Below are 25,461 nucleotides of genomic sequence, written 5' to 3'. Positions count from 1 at the left end.
AGTTCCTATTTCTGCATTCCCATGCAAAATAGTATCAACAGTCATCACAGTCAACTTGCTAGAATAGATTTTTGCCATAGGCTATGTTATTTCACAACATTGTGAAGGGTTATGTCAACATACATGGCATGTTTCCTTCGTGTGCCAACTGCAATGACGTAGCTTGATGAAATGCATTTTTCATTAGGTCACAGAAAGCCCTTGGCAACATCGGCATCTTTCAGTCATAGTTAAAGGCAGTGATATGTTACAAAACCTCCTTGCAGGGCTTAAGCTATAAACCAGACTGTCCACCAGGGCTGGGGCTCTGACATTGTTGCTCCTGCAGTGCCAGTGGCCAAAAAGCTCTTGTTTTCATTAATAACATTTGCAATCCATATCAGAGACAACCCTTGTGGGAAGGAGGGACCGTGGCTTGCTTTGTGCCCCTGCAATCTGTCTCCGAGACATTCATTTATCCACGATGCTCACAGCAAATATTTGGTATACTTTTATGCTCTTTTCAGAGATAACAACAGTTTTGTTTTCCTAGAACAAGGCACAGACTGTGAACCTGGAGCATATTACTGAAATGCCTGAATATGTAGAGCAAGGCAGAATTTTCATTTTGCAAACAAGCCTTTATTGTCCAGTATTGTATACACGAAATATTTGCATGTAACTAACATTTCTTTAGAGCTGGAGGTGGCATGAGTTTAAGGCCAAAAACTATGTTTATTTTTTCACAGCAGGGATTTCAGTTTCAAATGGAGGCAATTTCCATGGTTATATGCAGAGCACATAGCACCGTATTTCTGATTATGGCTAGTGAAACTACCGTAGGACAGAAAATCCCAGCAGAAGTGTGTATTCATTCAAAATATAAAGAGTCTCAAATGTGAATATTTATGCTCTGGTCTTTAGGCTTGCAACACTAGGCTACAGTTGCACAAAAAAATAATGTTTGGTTTGACATCATAAATGAGAAAAATGTTGGCAAAAGTCATTGTGAACTAAATTGTAAAGATAATTTGTCATTGTTTCTTGCCAAAAAGAAAATCCTCAAAGTGTCATTTTGCACCAAGCCAAACATGTTATTTGACTGTAAATGAAACCTGCTATTTTCAGGTTGGGTTCCTGGGCTGACGAGGTAGGCGGTCTATTAAAAAGAAGCTATGTTTCAAAACAAAGATATTTTGTAAAATATTAACATGAAATGTTTCAACTTACCCAAGGATTTTCCCTGGTTTATTTTAGCCCCAGATTATGACATCTAGTTGATAGATTTTTTTTTTCACCAAATAAACTCTTTGTTCAAAATTTTCACAGGTTTCATCAGGACATCAATCTTATTAATAAAAAAAGTGTATTTTCAATTTGACTTGCTCCTGGAATGCAAAGGTTCTTGTGGATTTATAATTTTTACGGCTCACACTCAGCACTTTCAACAGTTCAAAAAGACACTTTCTATAGCAGGGAAAATGAAGAAAGTTTAAAAATGCAAACCCACAACAAACATTACTGATGCTAGATCCTGTGGAGGGTCTGTTCAGGCTGTTTTAAGATGGTCTTTGTTGTTGCAGACTACTAACTCACTCCTGCTTATCTGCACAGCTTGAGCAGACAGAACTAAACTAATAAGCATTTTTGTTGATGAGCATATGTCCTAAACTGTTTAAACAAATTGGATTGAGTAAAACAACAAAGTTTTCATTGTCCAGTGGAAGCAAAATATTTTCATTTCAAGCAATTTTTAATTTAAGAATGGAATTTTAATGAGAACTGGGGAAAAAATATTCCAGGGTGTTTTACTTTGGAAGTTTCAAAATGTTGACTTTTTTATATACTGTCTCAACACGAAACAATCAAAACTGAGAAAAATTCACAGGAAATTTTTATGTGCCCAAATTACACCTTTTGCTTTAAATAAATTTTTAAGTGAAAAATCTTACGCCTCTTCCTCCTAAGCTGCTCCTTATTGTCTATGTACGATTCATTCACAGCCCAAGACAGCCCAGGAGGTGGATGTGGTTTGTGGGCCTGGCTGTGTGCACACATTTGTCCGTCTTACATTTCCAACTTCTGCAGCTACTCTTCAGGACACTTGCAAAACGGACTTGACCCAGGGATCCAATGTCAGCTTCCAGTCGTGTCTCAGGTTTTCTTCATTTTCCAGGGTTGGATGCACCTTGTGTTCCACAAAGAAGAATTGTGGGGAGCAGAAGTTTATATGCCTTTCTTACGGCCTGTAAGTGTGTTGACTGGGTTGTATTACTGTAGCACTGTGGTGGTAAACAATTTTTTTCCTATATGTCATACATTATAATAAGTTAGGCTTAAAATAACACTATTTTTAAAATCTAACAAGGGTTTTAGTTAAAGAGTGTTCTACAGACAACCTTAATTTAGGGAACAAAGCGTATGTAAAAATTTCCTAGGCAATGTCTTTGCCTATAGAGGCCACTTCTTGGGGATAGAAAAAAACCCAACAAACCACTGAACCACCTGGGGTAGTTCCTTTCTGTAGTGCGGAACAGATAGTATTCAAAACGTTATGTCCCCTCTGTGTCCTAGAGCATGAAAAACTCCTCTGAGAAGACAGAGGCAGTCAGATGGGTGATTAGCACATGTTTTGCCTTCTTCTTTGCATTGCTATCCGCAAGGCCTGCATGATCATCTGTGAGTTGTTCAGGATGTTGTATTCACTGAGGTTCAGCAGCCGGCGGTAATTCTCATCGGTATACCTGACTGAGAACATGCAGTAGGGGGAAACGCAACTTGTCAAATCAAGTTGTCCTTCCTCCATCTCTGAGCAACAGCGCTTGACACCTGGAGAGACAGAGAAGTTGCTGCTGTGATGTGGTGTTTATCACAGTCAATGACAAGCTGTCCACAGAGGGGGACTTTTCTCTGGAAGAAAAATCGTAGAGTTTAAATGCACCAGTAATGCAGGTCATGTATCCCCATCCCTAGTCAAGAGAATGGCATGTATCTGAAGTGATGAGGACAGAAAGGAGAAGTAAGGGATGACATTGTAATGATCATCTACAGCTTACTCATAAACAGCTCTCTCATTAAAGCCATGTATCAGTCATGTGTATCAGCCTGAAAGGCCACTCCGATAGCCACTGCTGGTGCACTGCAGGTCTTATCCTGAGCAGTTGGGACCTCAATGAACCCTGGCCGAGGAAGGGAAGTTGCTAGTAAGACAACAGAATTTAAGTGAGAAAGGAGTAGTAGAAACATCTGGAAATTTAAATTCTTGCAATCCCGAATGCAGTCTCAGGGGGCTTGCCACCAGGATCCATCTCTGCCTTTCCAATTCTTGTGTCTCCCAAATTCCACAAAAGCAGAGTTTTAGACTTTACCTCCCTACTACTAAGGAGCAAAGCAAATGCAACCTAGTAACTGGCAGTAAAGGAGAGGAATACAAAGCAGGTGGCCTGGCAGAAAAAGAATGACAGGCCCCGAGCACAGCACAGTGAGCAAAATGACCCCTGGGCTGGTGCTGTTCCAAAAGGAGACACACTGATCTTGACATTGCAGGAGTTCAGCCTCAAAGCCAGGTTCTTGCTCACCTACCATTCGCACATGACACAATAGCTCCTCACGTGTAGAATGAAATCGCTGGACAACACACGATATATGCAGGGGAAAACAATCTGCAAGAGCTATCATTTTCCCAGGAAAAAACTTTTACAATTAGCTAGCAACACTTTATGTTACAAATGGGAGAGAGATGAAGGTAAACACTATCCAAAAGACAGGGGCTGTGTCTGTACTCTTAGGGCCACAAGGATAACACTAATGAACATAGCAGCTTTGGCAGGGGTGGAGTTTAATTAAACAAGTTTAATTAGCTAAAGTGCTAGTTTAATTAGCTAAAGTGCTCCCCCATGAACCCAGCCAGCAAAGATAGACAACAGCAGAGAAAAAGGCTCTGTCTGAGTCAGGGAAGCAGATAGTTGTGTCTTTTGTTTAATGCTTTGGCACTGCTTGTAACTTACCAGGTGCTTTGTACTCTTGGAAGGTGTCATTCACAAGGGGAAGAAAAACCACGATTGGACATCCTGGCGAATCTGAATCTTGGAAGAGGTAGCACTCCTTCAGGTTTTTCCTATCTTCATCAGTCAAAGAAATTTTGGGGAATGGGATTTTCTGCTCTGAGTAGTATTTGCATGCCTTATCTAGAGTCTGGAGTATCACAGAAATGGTCAGCATTGGAATTCAAACCGCTTGTCTTAAAACCCCCAAATTGTTATCTAGTATTAAGACTTAGTGACTCAGATCCATAGGGTGAGTTCCTTCTTATCAAGGGTTACACTATACGTAATTACCACACATAGTAACCAGAATGCTAATCACAAGCTGTAAACACAATTTCAGAGTTAGAGAATACTTACAGGACACTGCTTTTTTTAAAAATGAAAGCAATTTGCAGAAAGTTAGGGTAAAGCATGTAGTTTTAGTAAATTAAGGAGACTGTGTTTGATATATTGTATAGAATTAATTAGAAAAGAAAATCACAGCAAGAAAATGTTTAAGGTATCTTATTATGTGCTTGAAAGTAAAGAGGTATGAAAGTTAAGTTTGAATGTGGATTATGTCTCTGCCTCTGAGGTATGATGACATAGTGTTAATTGAGATTGATCTTTTATGGAGAAAGTCTGAAGTACTAGGCTACACTGTACCTATTCCCTGAAATGTTTAATACAATATCATGTCCTACTATGTACTGCTGTTTACTCTGCATCATCTAATGGTGGACACTATAAAACAGGAAACAGTTTCTAATGAAATGCTTAAAATTACAGCAGCCTTTCTTCATAAAATTAGTCTAGACAGTGTATGAGGCTGAAGTGAAACTTCATTACATGTATAGCTCATGCACCATATCGCTTATTAACAGTAGTACAGCTGTTCTCATTCACAAAAAATATTTCCACTTAAGCAGGCCAAGATGCTTAATAGTGAGTTTCTAATGAACATCAGTTTCTGAGATATAAAGACACAATTTTCTTTTCTGCAAGGCATTATAGACAGCTAATTAACTTTGTCTCCATGAAATTGGAGTTTCTGCAGGAAGATGCTTGTCATTGAATTTTCCTAGTAGTGTCTTATTTATCAGATCTGAAATTATCTGCCTCTGACTATTCATTTAACCCCTTTCATATTCTAACTTAAGCCAGGAGAAATCACTTTGTCATCTTTATGCATATTCCTGTGCAGGGTCTGGAAACCTGCTTGATTCAGCATAAATCAGAAGAGACTCTTCCCATCATTCTGGAAGAGACTATGCCGATGTCCTCTTGAATAATACAACATGTTCATAAACCAGCAAGAGAGATTCCAGGAGTAGTAAGAAGAAATGGGAAGAAAATAATTTCACTATAGTGAAAGAAGTAGGGGAATGCGGTAGTTAAAGACTGAACAGCTGAAATAACTATCAGTTCTAGGTGCTACAGGCTAGACATTTACAATCAAAAGGAGAAACAACACATGGTAACGAGATCTTCCTCACCAACGTATGTGATCCAGTAGTATAACTTAAATATATGATGACATCCACTTCCCTCTGTGGCCTTAACAGTGGTGGACTGCTGGTATTGATGAAAAATCCAGCATCTATCATGCCCAGTTGATCGGGATTTTGCATCAGCTCATTGGGACGTGAGTCTAACACTGTGTCTAAAAGGAAAATACTTCTCAGGATAAGAAATAATCTCTAAGTATTTTGACTGGAAAAAGAAATACAAGATGGAACTGGCCATCCCAACGGCCTGGTTTAATTTAATTGCCAAACTACTGAATTGTCAAATAGGCATGGGAGGGACTGCAAAATGTGACCTAAATTCCTGTTCTGAAAAATCTTCTATGTTGAGATTCCAGGCAATATATTCCAGTAACTTGCCATGACTGCCAGTAAACTAATTCAAATACTTAATCTGAATCTGCCTTGCTTAATTTCAATCTTTGTTTCATCTTTTATCCGTCATTGATCTGGAGAACAAAATATTCCCATCCCTTTTTACATTTGGATTTACACCCCCCCCCGCCCCGCCCCCTCCCCCCCGTCCCCTCTTCTTTGGACTATAAAGCCCCATTCCTTTCAAGCTTTCTCTCGTAGGCCATATTTTCGAGGATATTCCATTTGCATCTGAAGTTAGAGGCACAGTCTTGCCAAATTAAGCTTTCTCCCATGTTCACTGTGCTCTTTGTTACTTTAAATTCTGTTCTGTCATCTTCAACTCTACCCTCTCAGTCTGGACCACAGAGATCTCAGCTAAAGCACATAAACACATGCTTATATTTAAAACCAGTCTTAAATACCTAGCAACACTGAAGACTTAGTCTCTCCTCTCCATTCAGAAAAGAAATGTTCTTTCAGGAGATTTTTTTCCCCCCCCCACCAATCCTGACATGGCTCCTTCCTTAATTCCTCACACCAAAGCTGCATGGGAATGATGCCTGTTAAATATTAGTCCCCATTACCTTTCCATTGACAGAAGTGCTCATTCTCCATGTAGTTGTTATGCAGTTGGTAGCCCTTCAGGAAATTGTGGTGGTGGGCGACAGAGAAGCGGTCAGTCAGTGCTCCCCGAAGGGCACTGGACAGGGGGCCAGGAGGAGTGTACATGCGAGTCCTCAGCTCGTGAGGTCTTGTAGGCAACACTGGGTCTTCATCTAGAGAGGGGAGAAAAATTAGTGAACTGTTTGTTAATCGTGCTAATTTCTGGTTGTCCTGGCATGTAGGACATCTCAGGGGTTGTTCTGAGATGATTCACTGAATGCATGAAAACTATCCTGAAGGAGAGGACTGGCTGCTGGACAAAGCTCTGCTGATGGTCTTAAGCTTTGGCCTGGAGACAGTTCATCAGAGGCAGCCTTTGGTCCTGGAAAAGGGACACCTTAGGGGAACTAAGCAATTCAGAGAATGTCCTGTCAGAAAGAAAATAACATATCCTCACAGGAAGACATCATGAAACAGAGGCAAGCATGGAGAAAATGGGGCTGAAGAATATGCTTCCACTCAGCCAGATGGACAACAACAGGGCACCACGGGGTACATTGCAACAGGGACAGCTTCCACTTCATAATCACCCATGGCCATATGAGCGTATGCTTAATCAGTAGAATGAGAGCATTCCAGGAAAACCTGGGGGATACACTCATATTTAGAGACTACAGGTAGTTTTCAAGGTGACAGCATACGTGGGTGAAAAGTAGAAAGGGCACAAGGTGTGTTTTTTTGAAATCACAACCTGCCTTGCTGGACCAAGTGGCTGCCTGTGCAGCAGGAGGGACTTGGTGGTTTCCATGATTGCACAGATGTATTTCTTTATTTGTGGGATGCCTGTAATTATAGTTAATATCATATTAAATGATTTTGCAATAAAACCATAGTTTCTGTATTGCTTCAGAAAAGACCCTCTGGGCCTCCTTTATCTTTGTGCCAGGATGAATCCAGTGCAGTAATTGCTGTACTGAGTAATAAAATAAAATAAAAATTCAGGAAATATTTATTAACTAATTAATATTCAGATTTATTCTCTGCACAGGCAGTAAAAATAACTTTATTCTCTGTTCTTGGTTCTTGGTTTTGTATGGCTGAGTGAGACTGGGCAATGCCAAAACACTTCCTGAGAAATGTGTGACCCCTCTAAAACTTCCTCTTAAGGACAGAGCCTTTTAATCAGTAGGGTTTTAGTAAGTTTAGTAATTACAGCAGCATTTCCCTGATTACCCTCTTCCTCTTAGTCTTTATGGTGGGAGGGGAAGTCACTAGCACTTAGAGGAGGATCCTATGAAGCTGGTTTCGATGTAGTTGACAGGCTGATGCCAAAAGGCATCCAGAAGACTAAGTGACCATAAATTAAAGGCTTAATAATTTCTCACCAACTTCTTCTATTCTGTCCTGTGTCCATCTCTTCCAGAAGTCCTCTGAACTGTGTGATAATCCCCATATTTGTAACAGGTTTACAGAAAATATACTGCTCCACATACCTGTAAAAGGAATTAGTGAACAAAAGGACACATTATAACAAAAAACTGCCTTTTTCCTTTTTCTATTTTGACCTCCTGGATTAATTTTTGGATGGACTTAATTCAAACATTTCTAAACTTTTGGGCTATTAAATTCCTCTTAATTTTCTATGGCATTGGTTCAGGTAATGCTGCTGTCAGTTCTGTGCCTAACCTACTGCATGGCTCTGCAGCACGGTGAAGAAAGAGAAGAATGCAAGAGAAGTAAAGGAGAAAAAACCACTCACTTGAGAAGTGAAATAAGAGCTCAGACAACGCAGACATCACAAAATCATTCTTCCTATCCCTGTCTTCCTTACTTCAGCTTCTCTTTTTCTGCACATGCTCACACACCGTGAATTGTTTCACAGCAGGATGAACTGGCTCTTTCACCATTTGGTTTGTGAGAGAAGATCTCACACGGCAGCACAGATACAGTGGGCTCCTGCTCCACTCTGCACTCTTTTCTCCATCCAGGATTGCCCCTCTCTGTCTCCCAACAAGGGCACTACTGGCTTTATGCAAAAACATAATGCAGCCATTTCATCTAAATTCAAATATGTGTTCTAACTAGTCTGCCACAATTGATCTTCTTAATTTTCAGTGGGGCACAGAAGCCAGTACAGCATATGCAGTATGTAGAAAATTATTTTCTCAATAGTGGACTACATAAAAAGGCCTAGCCTGAGAAATAGTATTTTAAAGATACTCCTTGGGATTGCGGACTAATTAGTATCACAGCATGTTTACTGAAACCAAGGAGCTTCTAAGCAGGATGAGTGTAAAAAGAAATGACTGAAACTAAACTCGCGCTGCTTTGTGTTCTCCTGCCAGTGATTGTGCCTCCTTGGTAAACAGATTTTATTACTTTCACGCAAAACCCATCAGTAGCAGTCAGAGTCTGACCAGAGAGATTCAGAGACCCTTTGTTTCTGCTCTTATTTTTCATCTTGGGCAGCCTACATCTTTAGTAGATGGAATGGAAGTAGATAGCAGTGGAAGCACAATTGCAGGTTTCCTGTCATCTCAAAATTTTCAGAAGTTGGAATGCATGCAGAGAGGAATAAGAAGAATAACAAAAGAAGTGGGAACTGTTCCTTACAATGAAAGAATTAAGGAGTTTTATCTGTTCCATCTACAAGACATAATGTGCATATCAAGACAGCAACAAAAAACTGTAAAAAGGTGTGGGATTTTTTACTGTATTCTTTTGGACAAACTACCATACACTCTTACTTCCCGACAGGTGATACCATAGCAGCATTCAGTATGTCAGAAACATCCAGAAATATCCACTGTCTGGTTAACAGCACTGCACCCCTCCAAAGTCCCTCCATGCCAGGACCATGCAATACATCACCTTGAAGGTAACAGATCCGGGATTCAGGGAGCTTTTTTAACAAGCGTCCCATGAAGAACTCGCTTCCAAAATGCTCTGTGCGAATAAACGCGCCGTACTTCAGAAGTCCCACCTCGTAGGGGGTGAACTCCACCCACTCTGCAAGACAGCCACAACAGGACACTTAGAGGGCTCTCAGCGAGGTGCAGAGAGAGGGGTGGCTAGGGCATACATTGGCCTGGCTGCTGTTTACTGTGTTGCCTTTGCAAAGCGTTGCGGCCTTCAGGGCCAGGCAGCTGAGCTCAGACATTGTGATGATAGGGAGGCAGGAGCAGTTACGCTGCTCATGGTGGTGCTGCCAGAGGCACAAGTGCACGCCAGGAGTACAACAAGGCTCCAGCTCTTACACACCCCATATGCATGCACCAGTCCAGGGTCCTACACATGCCCTTGCATATGCCACATCTAGGTGAAAGTATCAATACAGTTAATTCAACTTCACTTGAATACTTTTGTTATGTACAAAGACAGGTACTCAGCTCTTCAGAAATGAGTGTTTTGTAACAGGCCAATTACACTCTTTATATGTGGTACTAAGGAAGACGGAATTAGTCCTTGACTTTCTCGAATATCCTCTCCAAGTGCAGTGCAGTTGTCTGATATAACTGCAGCATGAGCTAGAACTGAGACAGAAAGGTCATGGACCATAATTTCCTTTTCATTCAGAAGTGGTTCATTTTTTCACCTCAACCATAAAAAAGCTGATCTGAATTTCTTCTCTGCCTCTTCTGCTCCTCCAGGAAAAAGAATAACCAAAACAATAAGCAAAGCAAAGGATTCAGCGTTACCAAACTATATTGTAACTACGTGGTATTTCTTCATAATGAAACTATAACCAGGCATTGACAAAAAACAGTATTTAATTCTCGGACAATTCCAATACTTCTTATTCTAAGGATGAGATAATATTTTAAAAATGGCTTTTCTGGCAGGATTTCGGCTGTGTATGTCTAGACTGAAATGCTGATCTCAAAAAAATTAACACAATCTCTTGTATTAAAATTGTAAGTCATGGAGGTGGTAGTTATTTCTCCAAAAAGCAACTAGTGCACCAAGACTGTTTTCCCCAAGTGCTACCAAGCAAAGAAGAGAAAATCACAGGAATTCAGTTGCCAGTATTAGCCCCGAAGAATCTGAGACATCATCCTTACCTTTGAAATCATTGGTGCTGTAGCTGTCCCGGACACTGACAGACACATAGATGGGCAGTGGGTTCTGGCCATCACACAGTGCTTCTTGCTGGTCTGAAAGTTTGTGGGGGTCTTTCTGGTTTTGAAGAAAAACAGTTATGTGAGAAGAGATGGAAACCACACATCATGAATTCGATGGCCCCAGTGCTGGAGGAGCTGGGCAGCTCTGCCCCCAGCACACAGGACAGGCCATGGCATCTCCATTGCACAGAGAACTGCAGGCACCCACCCACTGGTGACAGACCAGTCTCCCAGGGTTCAGTCTGACCTTGCGCACAAGTTCACAAAAAGAGGAGGAGAGGGAAAACTACTTCTGCATACATGTCTGTACATGCCAGAAAGTACTGCCTTGGCAAGTTAGAGAAGGGGCAAGCTGCCCCTTAGGATGAGCTTTGCTCTTCTGGGGCCGAAGGAAGCCTTTGAGCATGTCAGCATTGAGTTTCCTTTCTTAGTACACAACAGATATCACAGTCCAGTATTGTAAGGGGACTGGAATTTGGCAGAAATTATTTGCATCCCACCCAGCTTCTTTTCTGGAAAAGCACAGTCTCTTGTAAAAAACTTAAAATCTCATGACCTGCTGACAAAGTTAAGAGCAGCTAGTTCTGGTGGGTTAGGGAGAGGTTAATGGTTACATAGCAATAGTCAGCACTACTCAAAAGGAAATGTGCTTGGCTAGATTGTGAGGGGGACTTCGTCTAGCTGAGATTAAAAGACTCAGCTATTCAGTTTATACCTTTGTTTAATATGCAGTATTCCATTCTGTATGTGTTTGTTTCTGTTTACATATATATAATAATGTATATGTACTTATATAAAACTAAATAATTAAAACCAAATGAATGGCTGAATGACTGCAGCATTTCTGCCGCCACTGGAGGACACTTCTGTTCAATCCTCAACCACTCATCCCTTCCCACTTTCCAAGTGGCAAAGCACATGTCCTTGAACTGTGGTCCAGCTGGAGAGAAGAGGGAGTGGACTGCTGTACTATAGGGGTAGAAACTACTTCAAATAATAGAAAAGCAAATTTGTTATTGCTTGTAAAAATTAGTATCACTTAAACCAGCTACGGTCTTAGAAGTCCTTCTCAGCAAAAGTAAAATATGCACTTGTCTCCAGTGTACCTACAGATCAGGTTACCTGCCAGTAGATGCAAATCACCAAGCACTCTAGCTGTTTCATGCTTGCTTTGGATAGTTTTCACACTGTTGAGATTACGCTACTTTGCATCTTGAGCTCTTTTTGCATGAGTAATCTGCATCTTAGGCAGACTGCTCAAGATTGCTTCCACTTCTATTTAAATACCAGCCAGAGTTCAAATTACTGCATCCACAAACTAATTTATTAACATATAAGGATGCATTTATCCATAGGCAGACTATTGAAGGAAATAAAAAAAATCTGAGTGGTTGTTAACATGGAGCTCTCCACTCTGTTTTGAGTTACGCTCTCTGAAATGATGGGCTAGTTTCCTTTCCAGTCACTAAGAGAAAAATAAATGGTTCTCTAAGAAATGGAATATACATCATACCCCATCATTTAGTAAGTACTCAATCATGAGCCCCCAAAGATCTATAAATGATGTCCTGTATCCCTCCTCTTTCCGCTGACAAAGCTGCTTGTTGTAGTACTTCATGCGATCCATAGAGAAACAGCCCATCTTGCATTTGGTTGCTTGTTTCTGGGCTTCACCAATATGTGAGTCTAGGTCCTTCTGTGACCAGTAGGCATCTCTGTATAAGTTTGCCATGGTCCTGGAGAAAGATAATAGAGACAGCAAAGTCAAAAGGAGCAAAAAAAGACTTGAAATTTTGTGACTTTGGGGACAGAGGTTTACATTTAGGGATTCACTTCTGCTTGTACATATTCTGGTTTTGCTTCTCCATCCATCAGAGTTTCTATGGCTGTTTAAAGATCGCCCTGAAGGATAAGATTTTTTGTGTGTGTGTTCTTGACTTCTTTTTTAAACAGAACTGGCAGCAGCTTAAGGGATAAAATTGCCAGATGTGAACGTACATACATTTCTGAAGCTCAGATTAGGCAGAAAATAATAATAAATCTTCTTTGCTTGCTTTCTAGAACCATAAATCAGTTCATATCAGCTGCTGTCTCTTGGCTTTGTGTCACTTAGTTTTTCTCTTATAGTACCACTATGCTTTACTTTAATGCCATCCTCTATTTTACCAGTCTTCCCTATGTAGTACCATCAGACGTTGGGTATTTGTAGGTCCTGTGAGCAGGGAATAATGCTGCCCAGGGGAACTCAGTCCTTTCCCAAACTGACAGGTTGCAGGGGTAAGTGTGTACTCTCCTGCAGTTTCCTCTGCATGACCAGTCAGAAGGCAGAGCCAGTCTCAGAAGTTGCTGGGAACAGCTGGGACATCAGTGGAGAGTGGAAAACGCATGATTCTATGGGCATCCACAGTTACATCCACAGTAACTACTTACTTAGGAACCATTTTGACAAGTGTAATTGTCATACGCATATTTAACTGCTGCAAAAGAGGAGTTGAAAAGCACAGTAAAGAATTGCTAATAAAATATTGGTGCTTCAGATCAAACTAATATTTAATGGCCTATTATTGAGAAACAGCTTGTTTCTACGATGTTTGAAGAAAATCTCTTCATCTTGTTTACTTTCAGAAGCTCCTCTCTGCAGCAGCATCACTGTCAAAAGGCCTGATCAAGCCTCCTGCATGAGATGTCTTACCATGTGGTGCCAGACAGCCCACTGATGTATGTTACACAGTCCAGTAGATTTAATTTCTTAAGTCCCAGGAGGCTGCCATATAGTCCTGTCATTGACTTCAGTCCCCCGCCTGTCGTGATGATAGCCACAACAGGGACCTGTTGGGCAGAGAAGGATGGGAATGCACAGTGACAACATTCAACATTGCATCTTGGACTGCAACAGATCTGGCCACCACACCTAGCCCAGGTCCTGATCTCAGAGCCCGGGTCCCTTTTTGGAAGAAAAGGCTCCAAAACCAAGCAATGACTCTGCTGTTTCTTCCCTTTGGATAAGCATGAGTTCAGAGATTAACCCAAACCTGGGTTCTTGCCGATCTCTAGGACAAATAGGGGCACAGATGAACAAGAAAAAACCCTTCTGTGGAGGCAACAATGTATTTTCTCTATATTTCCTACTTCTTTGCCACTTTTTCCTTATTTTACATATCCACTCCTACTGTATGAAAATCCACAAGCCCATGAAGCAATATGCTCAGTTCACATCCAGTGTTGTTAAGCTACCCTCATCAATGCTGTTATTCTTCAGTACCATGAAGTTACTTGAAAATAAATTATATTTATTTTAAGAATTTCAAAACTGCAAGAAAGGGAAGATACATTAACAAGAACTCAGAGATATTTATCCTGAACTTTCACAAAATGATGACATTTGAACAAGGGAAGAAATCTTTGCTATGTAACATATTTAATATGCATACAGTATTCCTGTACCAAGTCAGTTATAGCATAGGATGGCAGGGATGTACACACCTCAAATCTGACAAGTTCCAAATTGACAGTCATGAAGAACACAATTACTGCAACTAGCGTTTCTTGCAGTAACAAACCTTGGTAGCAGAAACAAACATACTTAAGACACATGGATGAGCTGGTTTGGAGCATGTCTCATATGAGGAACAGCTAAGGGATCTGGGGCTGTTTAGCTTGGAGAAGAGAAGGCTGAGGGAAGAACTTATCACTCTCTACAACGACCTGAAAGGAAGTGGTGGCAAGACGGGGGTCGGTCTGTTCTCCCTAGTAACAAGTGATAGAACAAGGGTAAATGGCCTTAAGCTGCACAAGGGGAGGTTCAAGCTGGGTATTAGGAAGAATTTCTTGACTGAAAGGGTTGTCAGGCATTGGAACAGCCTGCCCAGGGAGGTGCTGGAGTCGCCATCCCTGGAGGTGTTCAAGAGACGGGTAGATGTACTTAGGGACATGGTTTAGTGGTGTTGATAGAGCTAGAACAAAGGTTGGCCTCGATGATCTTGAAGGTCTCTTCCAACCAAAACTGTTCTATGATTCTATGTGGCCCATTTTGCTGACTGCTCATCTAGAAGAGTGCAGGGACAGTGGTTCAGGCTAAGCCTGAGGCCTAAAGTTTTGCTAAGTGAGCCAGCCTGAACCACTGTCCCTGCAGAAGAGTACATGAAAGTACTCGAAATTCAAGATCTCCCCCCCCAACACACACGTACTTCACAATCCTGCAGATCCTGTTGAAGGTGAAAAACATTTTTCAGGGCACTTGCTACATATCTCTTTCTTTTCCGCAGGAAAGCCGTCTCCTCTGAACATAAGTTAAACCCAAAGCGCATGTCCAGGTCTTGATGGCACGAACAATTACTAAGATAAAATCAGGCACATATTTTACATATTAACAAACCTGTATCAATCTTAGGACTTTGATCAAAGATAACCTTCAGCACCCTTCACTTCAAACAGGGTGATGCAATGTGACAGGAGCAAGACAGAATATTCTAACTATTTTTAAAAGTAAGGAAATGTATTTCAATTAGTAAGCTTAACCAGTGGCATTATACCTAGTTATTACTAATCAATGAAGAAACAATGTATGGTATTTACAAATGAAACAAAATGTCTAAATGAATATTCTAAAACTAAAAGCATTGCAAGTTTAGAAAATTTGTGCAAATGGTAAAACGTGAGTGTACTGATTCCCATTTCACCAGTTATTTTCTCATTCTAAATGTAAAATAAAACACAATTTCCAAAGTATGGCATTTGCAATGCGAAGGAAAACTGTCGTGTTGAGGGACCCAGGTGGGGACGCACTCCCCTCTAGTGGTGAGCAGCGCTGGGGAGCAAACCCAGCCACCCACACGCCAGGCACACGTGGCCCTGCCACCCGGCTGGCTGGAGGGATGACCTCGGTGGCATCCAGCCCCTGGATGGATGGAGATGGGTCACTGAGTTTACTGGGGCAGGATTTCACCCACACTGCTCTGATCTGCCTGCACTTGCACAAGCTGTCTCACGGGTCAACACTGACAGTTGCGTTTCACATCAACCTTGACTCAAAAATTGTGAAGCATGATATTCCTCAGAGGCAGATTTCATTTGCATAAATTTTGAAATTTAGTAAGTCATTCCTTAAAACTCCACTGTTGTGGCTTATTTCCCTGGGCATTTGGGCTCTTCTGTTCTGCCTGCACCTACTAGACATCAATGGGCAAGAGATTTCTCATGATGTCTTCAGGCCAGAGCTACCTGTGGACTCCCTGGCTGGCCAGCTAGCCCTGGTCAGACATTGTAAAATGGCAGCATTTTGCTTTTTCTTTCAGTGACAGAACTTCTCTCTTCTACTGAGTCCATAATTTCAATTAAACTAGTAAGAAAATTTACTTATGAGATTTCTCCACCATCAGGATTTGGATAAAATCAGCCAAATGGTTACAACTGTATTTGCAAACAAAGACATGGAAGAGGAATTGAGTTAGGTGGAGCTGCAAAAGCCAGTTTCCACTATAAATCAAGGTAAAAACAAATAAACTGTTTTTAAAGTTCTCTGAAAGTAAACTAAATAAGCAGGAAGCATTTTTCCTGTCCTGGAATAATGCTGGTTTTCCTGTTGTTGATCACTTGCCTTTCTGAAATGAATAATAGAAAACTCTGTTTGAATTAAAAATTGTTATCTTTCCCTTTTATTTCCTACTTAGGCATAGATACAAAAAGCTCAATTTGTCCAGTTCTGTGTGTTATATATAGCTATGGATAACAGGAAACATCTTCATGTTTACTGGTGAGTATTAATGAGCATGTCTATAGATGTCAAATCACTAGACACATTGTCTGTCTTAGTTTCTACTCAATATACAGTATAACTGGACTTGACCAAATACAGTTTATTGTTACAGTTAAGAAAAAAAAAAATTCCTAATTTCTGATCAAGTTTAATGTTTACTCCTTCTATTCTGGTTTTTTAGTCAGCTTTATTCTTTTTGTGAACTTCAAAGACTGACATTGATCAAAAATAGTATTCTGTGGTCAGAAGGGAAGGGATAATGGTAAAATAAATACATGTTAATCAACATGTGTTGATTAAAGTAAAATCTTCCTAAGGCTAATTGTGTATAGCATAACGTGTGTGTATTTTATGTTTTATTGAAAGTACATTCTAGTTTTCAGACCGACAATGCCTGCTTGTGTCATACCCATGTGGCTAAAACAATTTCAAAAACAATAACCTGAGTCTTTAGGAATAGAAAGTCTCTTACCAGCTTTGTGCTCTCACATTCAAGTCAAATCTTTTCTCCTGGAAAACAAGAATGTATACTGTAATTTTTACATTTTCATTTTAAAATTTCTTTTTCCTTTTCTGTCTTGGGGTCAGAGATTGATTTAGACTCCAGCAAGGTCTGGCAATCACAAAGTAAAATATCTGAGACCTTAGCATATATTTCCAAAAGCGTTTACTTATCCTTAGTGGATCATCCCTACTCAGAATCCCAAATGCTTTCAGGCTGCAGGAACCATTAACAAACACAGTATAGGAGGTTCCTGAGACTCATGCAGTTGATCCGATTTCCCATGTTATTCACAAGCTTTCTGCAGCATCCTGAAATACCATTTTTTGGACATTTCTTATTCATTATGGTCTAATACACAGCAGATTTTTGACATCTTGGCCACAGTCTCACAGTGAAGAGACTGCAAGTCTGCATTTGCTTCTGCCAAGACTTCACCATGTCTTAAAATCATTATTGCAGCCTTCATCTTATTTGACAAAACGTGCTCTGTTCTGAGAGGCTGTTTTAACGGCCCTGAAATCTGATGTTCTGCTTCCTCACAATATAACAACTCATATTTGGACAAGTTTATCCATAAAAATCTGGACATCTGTAGACGTTTCTTATCAGAAACACTGTGGTTTTTTATAGTGAGAATCTTTTTCTTCTGTTAATTTCATTCAAAATTAAACAGCACATACATCTATCTCAAGCAATATTCTCATTGCATTCTTTAAAATCCATATGCTATGTCTTTTATTTTCAGTATATTTTAATATAATTGTCCTTTGAAGCACATGGTATGCTAAGGGCAGGTTTGTTGACTTTTTCCTGGCTTGTATCAAAGGAGAATCTTTCCATTTGGACGCTAATCAAAGGAGGGGTCAGTCTTTGGGTAAAGAGGGAGAAATGTAGTGAAGGAATCATCACATTTTCTTCTGACATCCTTGTTGGTCTCTGTATCCACTACCGGCACATAATGGAGACTAATGGAAGGACAACCTGCTTCTCAGGACAACGTGAGAAAACAGCTGGAGAAACAAAGCTCCAGATTGTTCAAGGCCTGAGAAAAAAATCGGAACATTTCTGACCCTCTTGGCAGCCATCTGGGACAATATTATGTGAAATGGTTTCTACCTGAGTGACCCTTTATTCGTAACAGCTGGAAGTGATGCTTGCCTCTGCAATGGTTGTTTTCCTTCCCATGGGCAGCGAATTCAGCATCACGGCCGGGGCGCCCGTCACTGTACTGTATTTACAGGTCCACTGGGAAAACAGCATGTTTTAGGACAAAAACAGTAATGGCTTTACCCTCTCCCCCTCATCCCACTTTCTAGAGAGACACTCATGGTCAGTTCATCATTAAGGCCACTTCCAACATACAGCATGATAGCGCCTCTTCTTTGGCAACATGATGTCCAGCGTTGGCTCGGCGTACTTGATATAGTGGAACTTGGTAGGACCCGATGGGCTGGCTAGTCCATCGGGGCCCAGCGTAATATCCTGCGTCCCCTCAAAAGAGCCCTTCACAGTGAGAGAGAGCTCTTTCTCTAAGAAAACAAAACAAAGGTCATGAGAAATGTCAGTATGATTTAATTGGAAAATTGCGATGGCTTGGTTAAAAGTGGGGTGCAGGTAACAGAGCTGTAGAGTTTGGACCACAGCTTTGTCTAGTGGAAAGCGCTCTGAAGGGAGCACTGGCAGAGAAGGGAAAGGAGCAAAGCAAATGCTGGTTTTCATAGGAAGGGGACTCTGAATGTTCTCGCTGTTATATAGAACCAGGTTTTCAACTTTAATGCAGGTCTAATAGACCTTGTTTGCATATACCTAAGGGAGTATGAGATGCAGTTAATTGAAGTATATGACAACCTAATGTGTTTACCTGGTGTTAACTGCACTAGATACTGTAAACACTATTTATTCCACTAATACATTATATGAAAGTGTCTTCCTCGCATCAGTAAGCATGCAATTATTGGTAAATAGATAACAAAGTAATAAACTTACTTGATTTTTGCTGTGTCTTCTCTGCCACTTCAACTTCCAAGCAGCAAAGTTCACGACACTGTAAAAGGCAGAGAACAGGAATCTGTGAGAAAGGTCACATCCCAGCCTTGTTAGAGGGAACTGTGAATTAATCAGCTTTTAGACATGTCTAGTGACTTGAAGTGCCTAATTCCCTGGCATTTCTGGGCTTTTGCCCAATAGCCACTGACTAAGAAAAAGGAAAAGCTTTGGAGGGAGTTGTAGAGCATCCTCCAGTGACAATGACAAACAATTGGGCACAGTAAGAAGAAGATACAAAGGAGACTATCAGGAGCATTTTCAGGATAGTAGAATGGATACAAAGGATTAAACTGAGAAAAATATAAATGAAAGATACATTGCTGAGAGATCAAGAGTCACTAGTAGAAAGGATTTTCTGAAGAAGCATTGCTATTAATATTTTGGCTTGTTTTTTTTTTAATGGCAGTCAACCTTATTTCACATGATGTAACTACAATACGTCAATGCTTAGCGCTGAGCTTACCCACCAGGCATGGCTCATCTCCCAGGGGAGGAAAGGGCTGTATAGGTTATTAGCAAGTGGCTTCACAGTCTTTTTACCATTGTGCTTTGATAGAGCACAGTACATTTTTTGAAGGAGTACTGATACCAGAGGAAAGCTGTGTGTCTGTGTCTCTGTGTGTGGTGTGTCAAAATATTGGACAAATGGGAAATAAAGGGATGTCACCAATGAACAGGGCAATAAAAATTCCCATTCTTAAAACAACTAAATAGGAAAGAAAGAGAAAAACTGGCCTACTGGCTTCTCTAACCCCTACCCTCCTTTCCCCTTTATATTAAGGAAACACTAATAGAAAATTTATTGAGAAAAAGACACATACCACCAGGACTCCATTGGTAGCAATGGCTTCATGAGGACCAGAACTGGGGAAAAAAAAAAAAAATTAAAACCATGGATTTTTACGATCAAACAAGTACCCACTCATCCTTGACCAGGGTGTTGCCCTTTCTCCCCATTTCAAAGAATGATGGCCAGAAGGACCCCAGCAAGTATGTAACAAGAGATTTTCCATGCTTGCTTGGACTGAGGCCTGCTCTGAGGTGACTTGCCTCTGTACCAAACCTGAGTGATGTGTATCAAGGCTATGTTTTTGCTGTGCAATCTCATGATCATTTAAAATGGAACCTGCAGTTAAGCAGCCAAATTCTTCTCCTCTCTATAACATGTGAAGTACATGATTTCAGTGGTCACAAGTTAACATGCCACTGTATCCCTGTTAAGAAGCCCAGTTCTATATATTTGCTGGTACGCAAATACAATCAAATGGGCACAGGGCAGTGGGTACCAATTACATGGGAAAAAACAAGCTTTCCAGATCATTCAGGTGAAATCAGGAGATGATGTGGAGTGACTTGAGTTCTGGCCTTGGCTTCTCACTGGTATGAGGGCTGACCTTAGGCTAGTCCCTTTATTTTCTGCCGTGGCTTAGTTACCTTGTGGCCACACAGAGACAAAAATAACAATTCTTACAGATGGAAGGCTGACCATGCTGGAGGAAAAGCCCTGCACTACGGCTTCTTAAGCCTTGTTGTTGCATTGGACAGAAAGAAAACAGAATTACTAGGACCAAAACAGTGCTGCAAGGGAAAATCAAAGGAGTCAGAGATACACTGGAAACATAACCAGGATGGTTCAACATTAGGAGAATCTCCAATGCATAAGCTGAAACAGGCATGGAACAATAGATAGACATGCATGCACACACAGTCAGAAAGTCTTCTGAAATGTCCCCAGGTAGACAAATCTGAAACTGTGGGTAGCAGAGACAATGCTGGGAGGTGTGCCTTTGAAAGCAACTAACTGCTGTTCAGAACAAGCTGACTGGAAGGATCAGTTGGGTGTCTGAGACTGCAGTAATAATGTAGGAAAAGTCTAGCACTTTCAGAAATTTCACAAAGAGTGAATTCTTATACTATGTCTTAGCATTTAACGATTTTTGCGTTTTTAAAATAATCTGTATATTACTTACGCGGCCTCCAGTTTGAATTCAACCTCTAGCTCCTCCTTGGCCTGAAAGCAAGAACAAGAAATTAAATGAAGTAGCTACATAATACTTCCTCCCTTGTCTAAATCCAGGTCCCTGGCATGCAATATTGAACTAATTGGTTGCAATGCACACTCTAGGATAAAGATTTCAGACTGGAAGGTCTGAAACAACATTTAAAACCAGACAGTTTGATGATTCCTTCGTCCCCTCCTTCGTTCTTCAAGGCACCATCAAAAGAACCCATACTTCTATCTCTTAGTTTGAAGCTGCTGCAGAAAGACAATTTGCAACTTGCTTTTGTCTTCTGAATTCTACATTTTTCTCCTAACTATTCCTGGCACTGCGCTGCCATGACTTGCTGTCCTTGCTATTAGCTTGGAAGTTAAAGATAATTTCCACCCATCACTCTAAAATAATAACCAGAGACTGGTATTATTGACCGAGTTACAGTTATGCAACCCCTGGGAAGGCAGCGTTGATATGTATGAGCTAGCTGTGAGTGACCTAGTTTGGGTACCAGAAGCAATCTGCCTCTGGTAACAAGAAGTTAAATGCAAGCTATTTCGTTCATCTCATCCATAGATCTCAAAGGGAATCAAGACTCTTTTTCCCATTTTCTAGGTGGGAAACTGAGAAACAGAGTAAATCAATCAGTCAGAGCTCCAAAACCACAGTAATTCTGATAGACAAGTTAGCAGGCTCAGCCCTAGCTAAGGTATCGCTGCAAAGGATACACACAGGGGCAACTTCAGCTTTGCCTTTGGGATGAAAGTATATACAATCAAGGGGGCAGGGAGCAGTGGCTATGACTTACATTGAAAAAAATATTACAAATTGTTAACCCTGAAACAGCTGTGCAGCCTTGGTGTTGCTCAGAGATCTCTCACAGTCAGATCTCTCTCCTACCTACCACACTCTTTCAGTCACATGCTCTTATATAATTTATAAAAATACTAGGAGGACGGGCTCAGGCTCTCAAATCCAGATTTTTTTTTACCACATTTTTTGTGTTTATATTTTGAATGGCAATTCATATACCCATTATTGGGATAAGTCATCCATGGCGTATTCAGAAAGCTCACCCCAAGATTTTGAAAGTGTTTGTATAACTCTCCATTGGTTTCTTAGTTGCTTTATTTTTTGCTCTTACCTGCGGGCTGGGCTTAAAATACAGGATCACTGTTCTTTCAATTGGAAGTTTAGCAGTATCAAAGAGTGCACAGAGGAGATGGTCATCTGGAGTAGCAAAATCCTCATCGTATACTGTCAGCTCCAGCACATTCTGGAAAAAGAAGGGCTTTTTATAGTTTCTGCAGTCTGGACATTTGCTTGAGAAGAAAAGTGGAGAAATTATGTATCATCCCCCTTTGGAAAAACATACTGTAAATCATATATTCATTCTTCCCTAGTACAGTTTAATTGCTGTAAGATGAGTAATACATTGGCTATACCTACACAACATCTTAGTTAACTCCCAAATTCTGTATCCATCTTGCACTGATTAATAAGAGTCTCTAGTTTCCCTAAAACTTCAATACCAAGATCAGTTTCTAGGCCTCCTAAAGAGCACCATTGAACAGGCACAGACACTCAGTCGTCTCTGCTGTTAAACAATTTGAACAGTACCTTATCATGTGCCATCTCTTAAACAATTCCTGGGCACAGTTCAGGAGATAAAAGGACCCACCATACAGAAAATCTTCAGGCTGCTTCAAGCAGACAGCTTTGGCTCCTTACCTTGACCTGACTCTGGATCCTGAAGTAGAAGGTTTCATTCCACACTGGATTGTTGGAGTTTCTTACAGTTTTAGTGCGGGACTTTTCACATGTCGCAGTCGGCAGCCACAATGACACATAACAATCAGCCTGGCTTACTGGGTAGGGAAAGAGGCAAAACACTTGTTAATGTGGCGAAGTCAGTGATGCTGCATGACATTGAAAAGGTTACTGTTGCACGGTACCAACATCAAGTATGAGTTATTTAAACACAGAAATGCCTGATGTAATATACCTTTTTTCAAGATATCCTTCTGTCCTGGGTTACAGTGTAAAATGTGCCAAAAGGAACAAAAAAAAAAAAAAAAAAAATTCTATTACCATCTTCAGGAGCTGTTGAGACCAGGTGGGGTGGTGCTCCCTGCCTCCCCCCTCTGGACTATCTCCTGTTACTGGACACAACAATGCCTTATCGCCTGACCCATCGATAACTCGCTCCTGGGCTATCTCCTGTTAATGGCCCATCAAGGAACTGCCTCACGACTCCCCATCCCATTGTGAGATGCTCCGCCCGGGGAGGGGGGGGGAAGGAGCCAAGCAGTCCATGCCAAATAAAAACGGAGATTTTGAACACCCTAGCAGCCTTTCTTCCAGTGGATTCCCAGAGGAGTTTTTCCCCCCACTGGAGTTCCAGAGGACAAGAGCTACCTGCCGACCACTGGACCTTCGGAGGAAGACCAGACTCTTTTACCTGATCGCTGCTTCCACAGAACTACATCCATCGCTTCAGGAGGACTGCAGCCATCACCTTATCGGACTGCTACTGCCACCCTAACAGGGTGTCAGGTTGTATTCCTGACTCTGTCAGTGTAAACCAGTGGGTTGTTTGTTTTTCCCTGCCTTGTGTTATATATATATATATGTTAGTAAAGAACTGTTATTCCTATTCCCCATATCTTTGCCTGAAGGCCTGTTAATTTCAAAATTATAATAATTTGGAGGGAAGGGGGTTGCACTTTCCATTTCAAGGGAGGCTCCTGCCTTCCTCCACAGACACCTGTCTTTTCAAACCAAGACACCTTCTGAGAGGGAAAATGCACAGACCATAGGATGACCTAGAGCAGGAGGTGGTTTCTAGTCTTCCTCATGTGAGTTATGGACAACAGCGATGTTGTGTATAAAAGAAGAGGGTGAGAATTTCCTCTTCTAGTCAGCTCCTTTCTTCATTTTCTCAACCAACAAGCTTTCCTGTGCTCATGTGTGCACGCACACACACACTAACCTTCAGCTGCTGCCTGATGAGAGGGCCCTGGGAGCCTCCTCCACCTTTTGAGCTCAACTGCCAAAGATGTCCACCTCTGTGACTTGCTTCATGAGGGTTTGTGAAAAGAGCTGCAGAACTATACCTGTTGTAGGAGACAGTAGAGACTTCCTCTAGAAGGAGCTCACTGAATTAGACATTGGTTCTTAACTAATTGCCACCTTCAGGAAGAGAGGGCCCAAGTCTCCAGAAACGCACCGAGAAGGTTAGTGAAGGATATTCCAACTCATTTCTCACAAGCACCTAAATTAAAGTATAACTCAAATGGCTACAGCCAAAAATGCGATGTACTCTGTGCCAGAGGAAGGCAGAGTTTCTTCATGCAGGTTACACAAAATACTTCAGCACCTTGAAACTCTCTCTTAGACAGTTCTTAACAAGAAAATTATCAGAAATCATGTAATGCAAAAGGTAACTAAATTTGAGACTGGATATCCTTTGATATGAGACTTTTGAGAGAGGCAAGCAATGGCAGCAGTAAATGGAGAGGACCCTTCAGCAGCATGTAAGGACTCTGCAGGGAGATCAGGGGAACAAGAGCTTGCACATTGACTCGTGGGGAAAGGCAAAAACTTGCCTGGCTGCAACAGGGGCTTTTTCTTGTCTTCTCCTTTTCTTTCCTTCTCCACCAGGTTTTGCCAAGTGTCACCCTTTGGCCATTGGCTCTGTCACAAACTGGGTGGGTTTTATGTTATTGAAAGTGTGTTTGTTCAAAAAAGCTTTCTACCTTTCTGTCCAAGTCATAATGAAGAATTAAATTCAGAATTGCTTGAGAAATTACATAATGCATTGATACGTCAACTGACATCTTAATTACAGGTTTTCTACTTTTTAATATTATAATACAGAAATGGAAAAAAAAAATTAATTCTGTCAAATTTTTCCTAAAAATCTTGTGAAGAAACCAACACATTCCTGCAGGGTCAAAAACCCCCAATGTTCCTCTGATGGAAAAACTCGTTTGGAAAATATAGAGCAGGCCCTAGCCCTCACCCTCTCCTTCTTTTTTCCACCTTCCATGTCTTATCTTGGATTTTAAAAAAGGAATAGTTCAGATTCTGATAGTAGTTTTTAACTGTCCTTGTCTGAAATCTTATCTTCTGCTTTAATCCACTTCTGCCTTCCCGCCACTCCTACCTCTTAGCCTCCTTCCCTGTAGTTTCTTCCTGAATGTGTAAGTTGAGAGGACATTTCACCTCCAGCATTCAGGTTTGGTCCAATTCACTTCCTTTCCTTTCCTTTCCTTTCCTTTCAGAATAAAATCCCAAAGGGAAGGGAAAGGGCTGCTCTGGGCTGCCTTCCTGCTCTGTGTGCAAGCCCACGAGTAGAAAAAACAGAAATTACCCCAGTAGCATGTTTCCCTCACACAGATGCCATGATGGGCTTTGCAGACTGATGACTCTGAGAATGGTGATTCCCAGGGATGTTTTTTCATTTCAGACATTTTGGTTGCATACTTTAAAACCCTTTGACTTCTTTTTTCCTTGCCCATGCCCACTTTGCATTAAAGTCTGGGAGA

General features: G+C 41.1%; 1 protein-coding gene across 1 annotated transcript in view; it reads right to left on the bottom strand.

The window, feature by feature from the left end:
- Positions 1-2,599: 2,599 nt before the first annotated feature.
- Positions 2,600-25,461, bottom strand: part of LOC104346976 (cytosolic phospholipase A2 epsilon) — a 34,113-nt gene continuing 11,251 nt past the window's right edge. Inside the window, exons 4-21 of the mRNA XM_086463517.1 lie at positions 22,643-22,779; positions 22,056-22,187; positions 20,888-20,928; positions 19,739-19,781; positions 18,858-18,915; positions 18,234-18,400; positions 18,030-18,116; positions 16,839-16,876; positions 14,799-14,946; positions 13,304-13,440; positions 12,125-12,347; positions 10,552-10,666; positions 9,362-9,499; positions 7,876-7,983; positions 6,472-6,663; positions 5,501-5,667; positions 3,987-4,173; positions 2,600-2,808 (exon numbers count right to left, since the gene is read on the bottom strand). Coding sequence (XP_086319643.1) covers positions 2,600-2,808; positions 3,987-4,173; positions 5,501-5,667; positions 6,472-6,663; positions 7,876-7,983; positions 9,362-9,499; positions 10,552-10,666; positions 12,125-12,347; positions 13,304-13,440; positions 14,799-14,946; positions 16,839-16,876; positions 18,030-18,116; positions 18,234-18,400; positions 18,858-18,915; positions 19,739-19,781; positions 20,888-20,928; positions 22,056-22,187; positions 22,643-22,779 — 2,327 coding nt within the window. The remainder of the gene's footprint in view (positions 2,809-3,986; positions 4,174-5,500; positions 5,668-6,471; positions 6,664-7,875; positions 7,984-9,361; positions 9,500-10,551; positions 10,667-12,124; positions 12,348-13,303; positions 13,441-14,798; positions 14,947-16,838; positions 16,877-18,029; positions 18,117-18,233; positions 18,401-18,857; positions 18,916-19,738; positions 19,782-20,887; positions 20,929-22,055; positions 22,188-22,642; positions 22,780-25,461) is intronic.

This window comes from Leptosomus discolor, chromosome 3 (assembly GCF_034619465.1).
Source record: "Leptosomus discolor isolate bLepDis1 chromosome 3, bLepDis1.hap2, whole genome shotgun sequence".
Taxonomy (NCBI): domain Eukaryota; kingdom Metazoa; phylum Chordata; class Aves; order Leptosomiformes; family Leptosomidae; genus Leptosomus; species Leptosomus discolor.
This window is presented reverse-complemented; position numbering and strand designations above follow the sequence as displayed.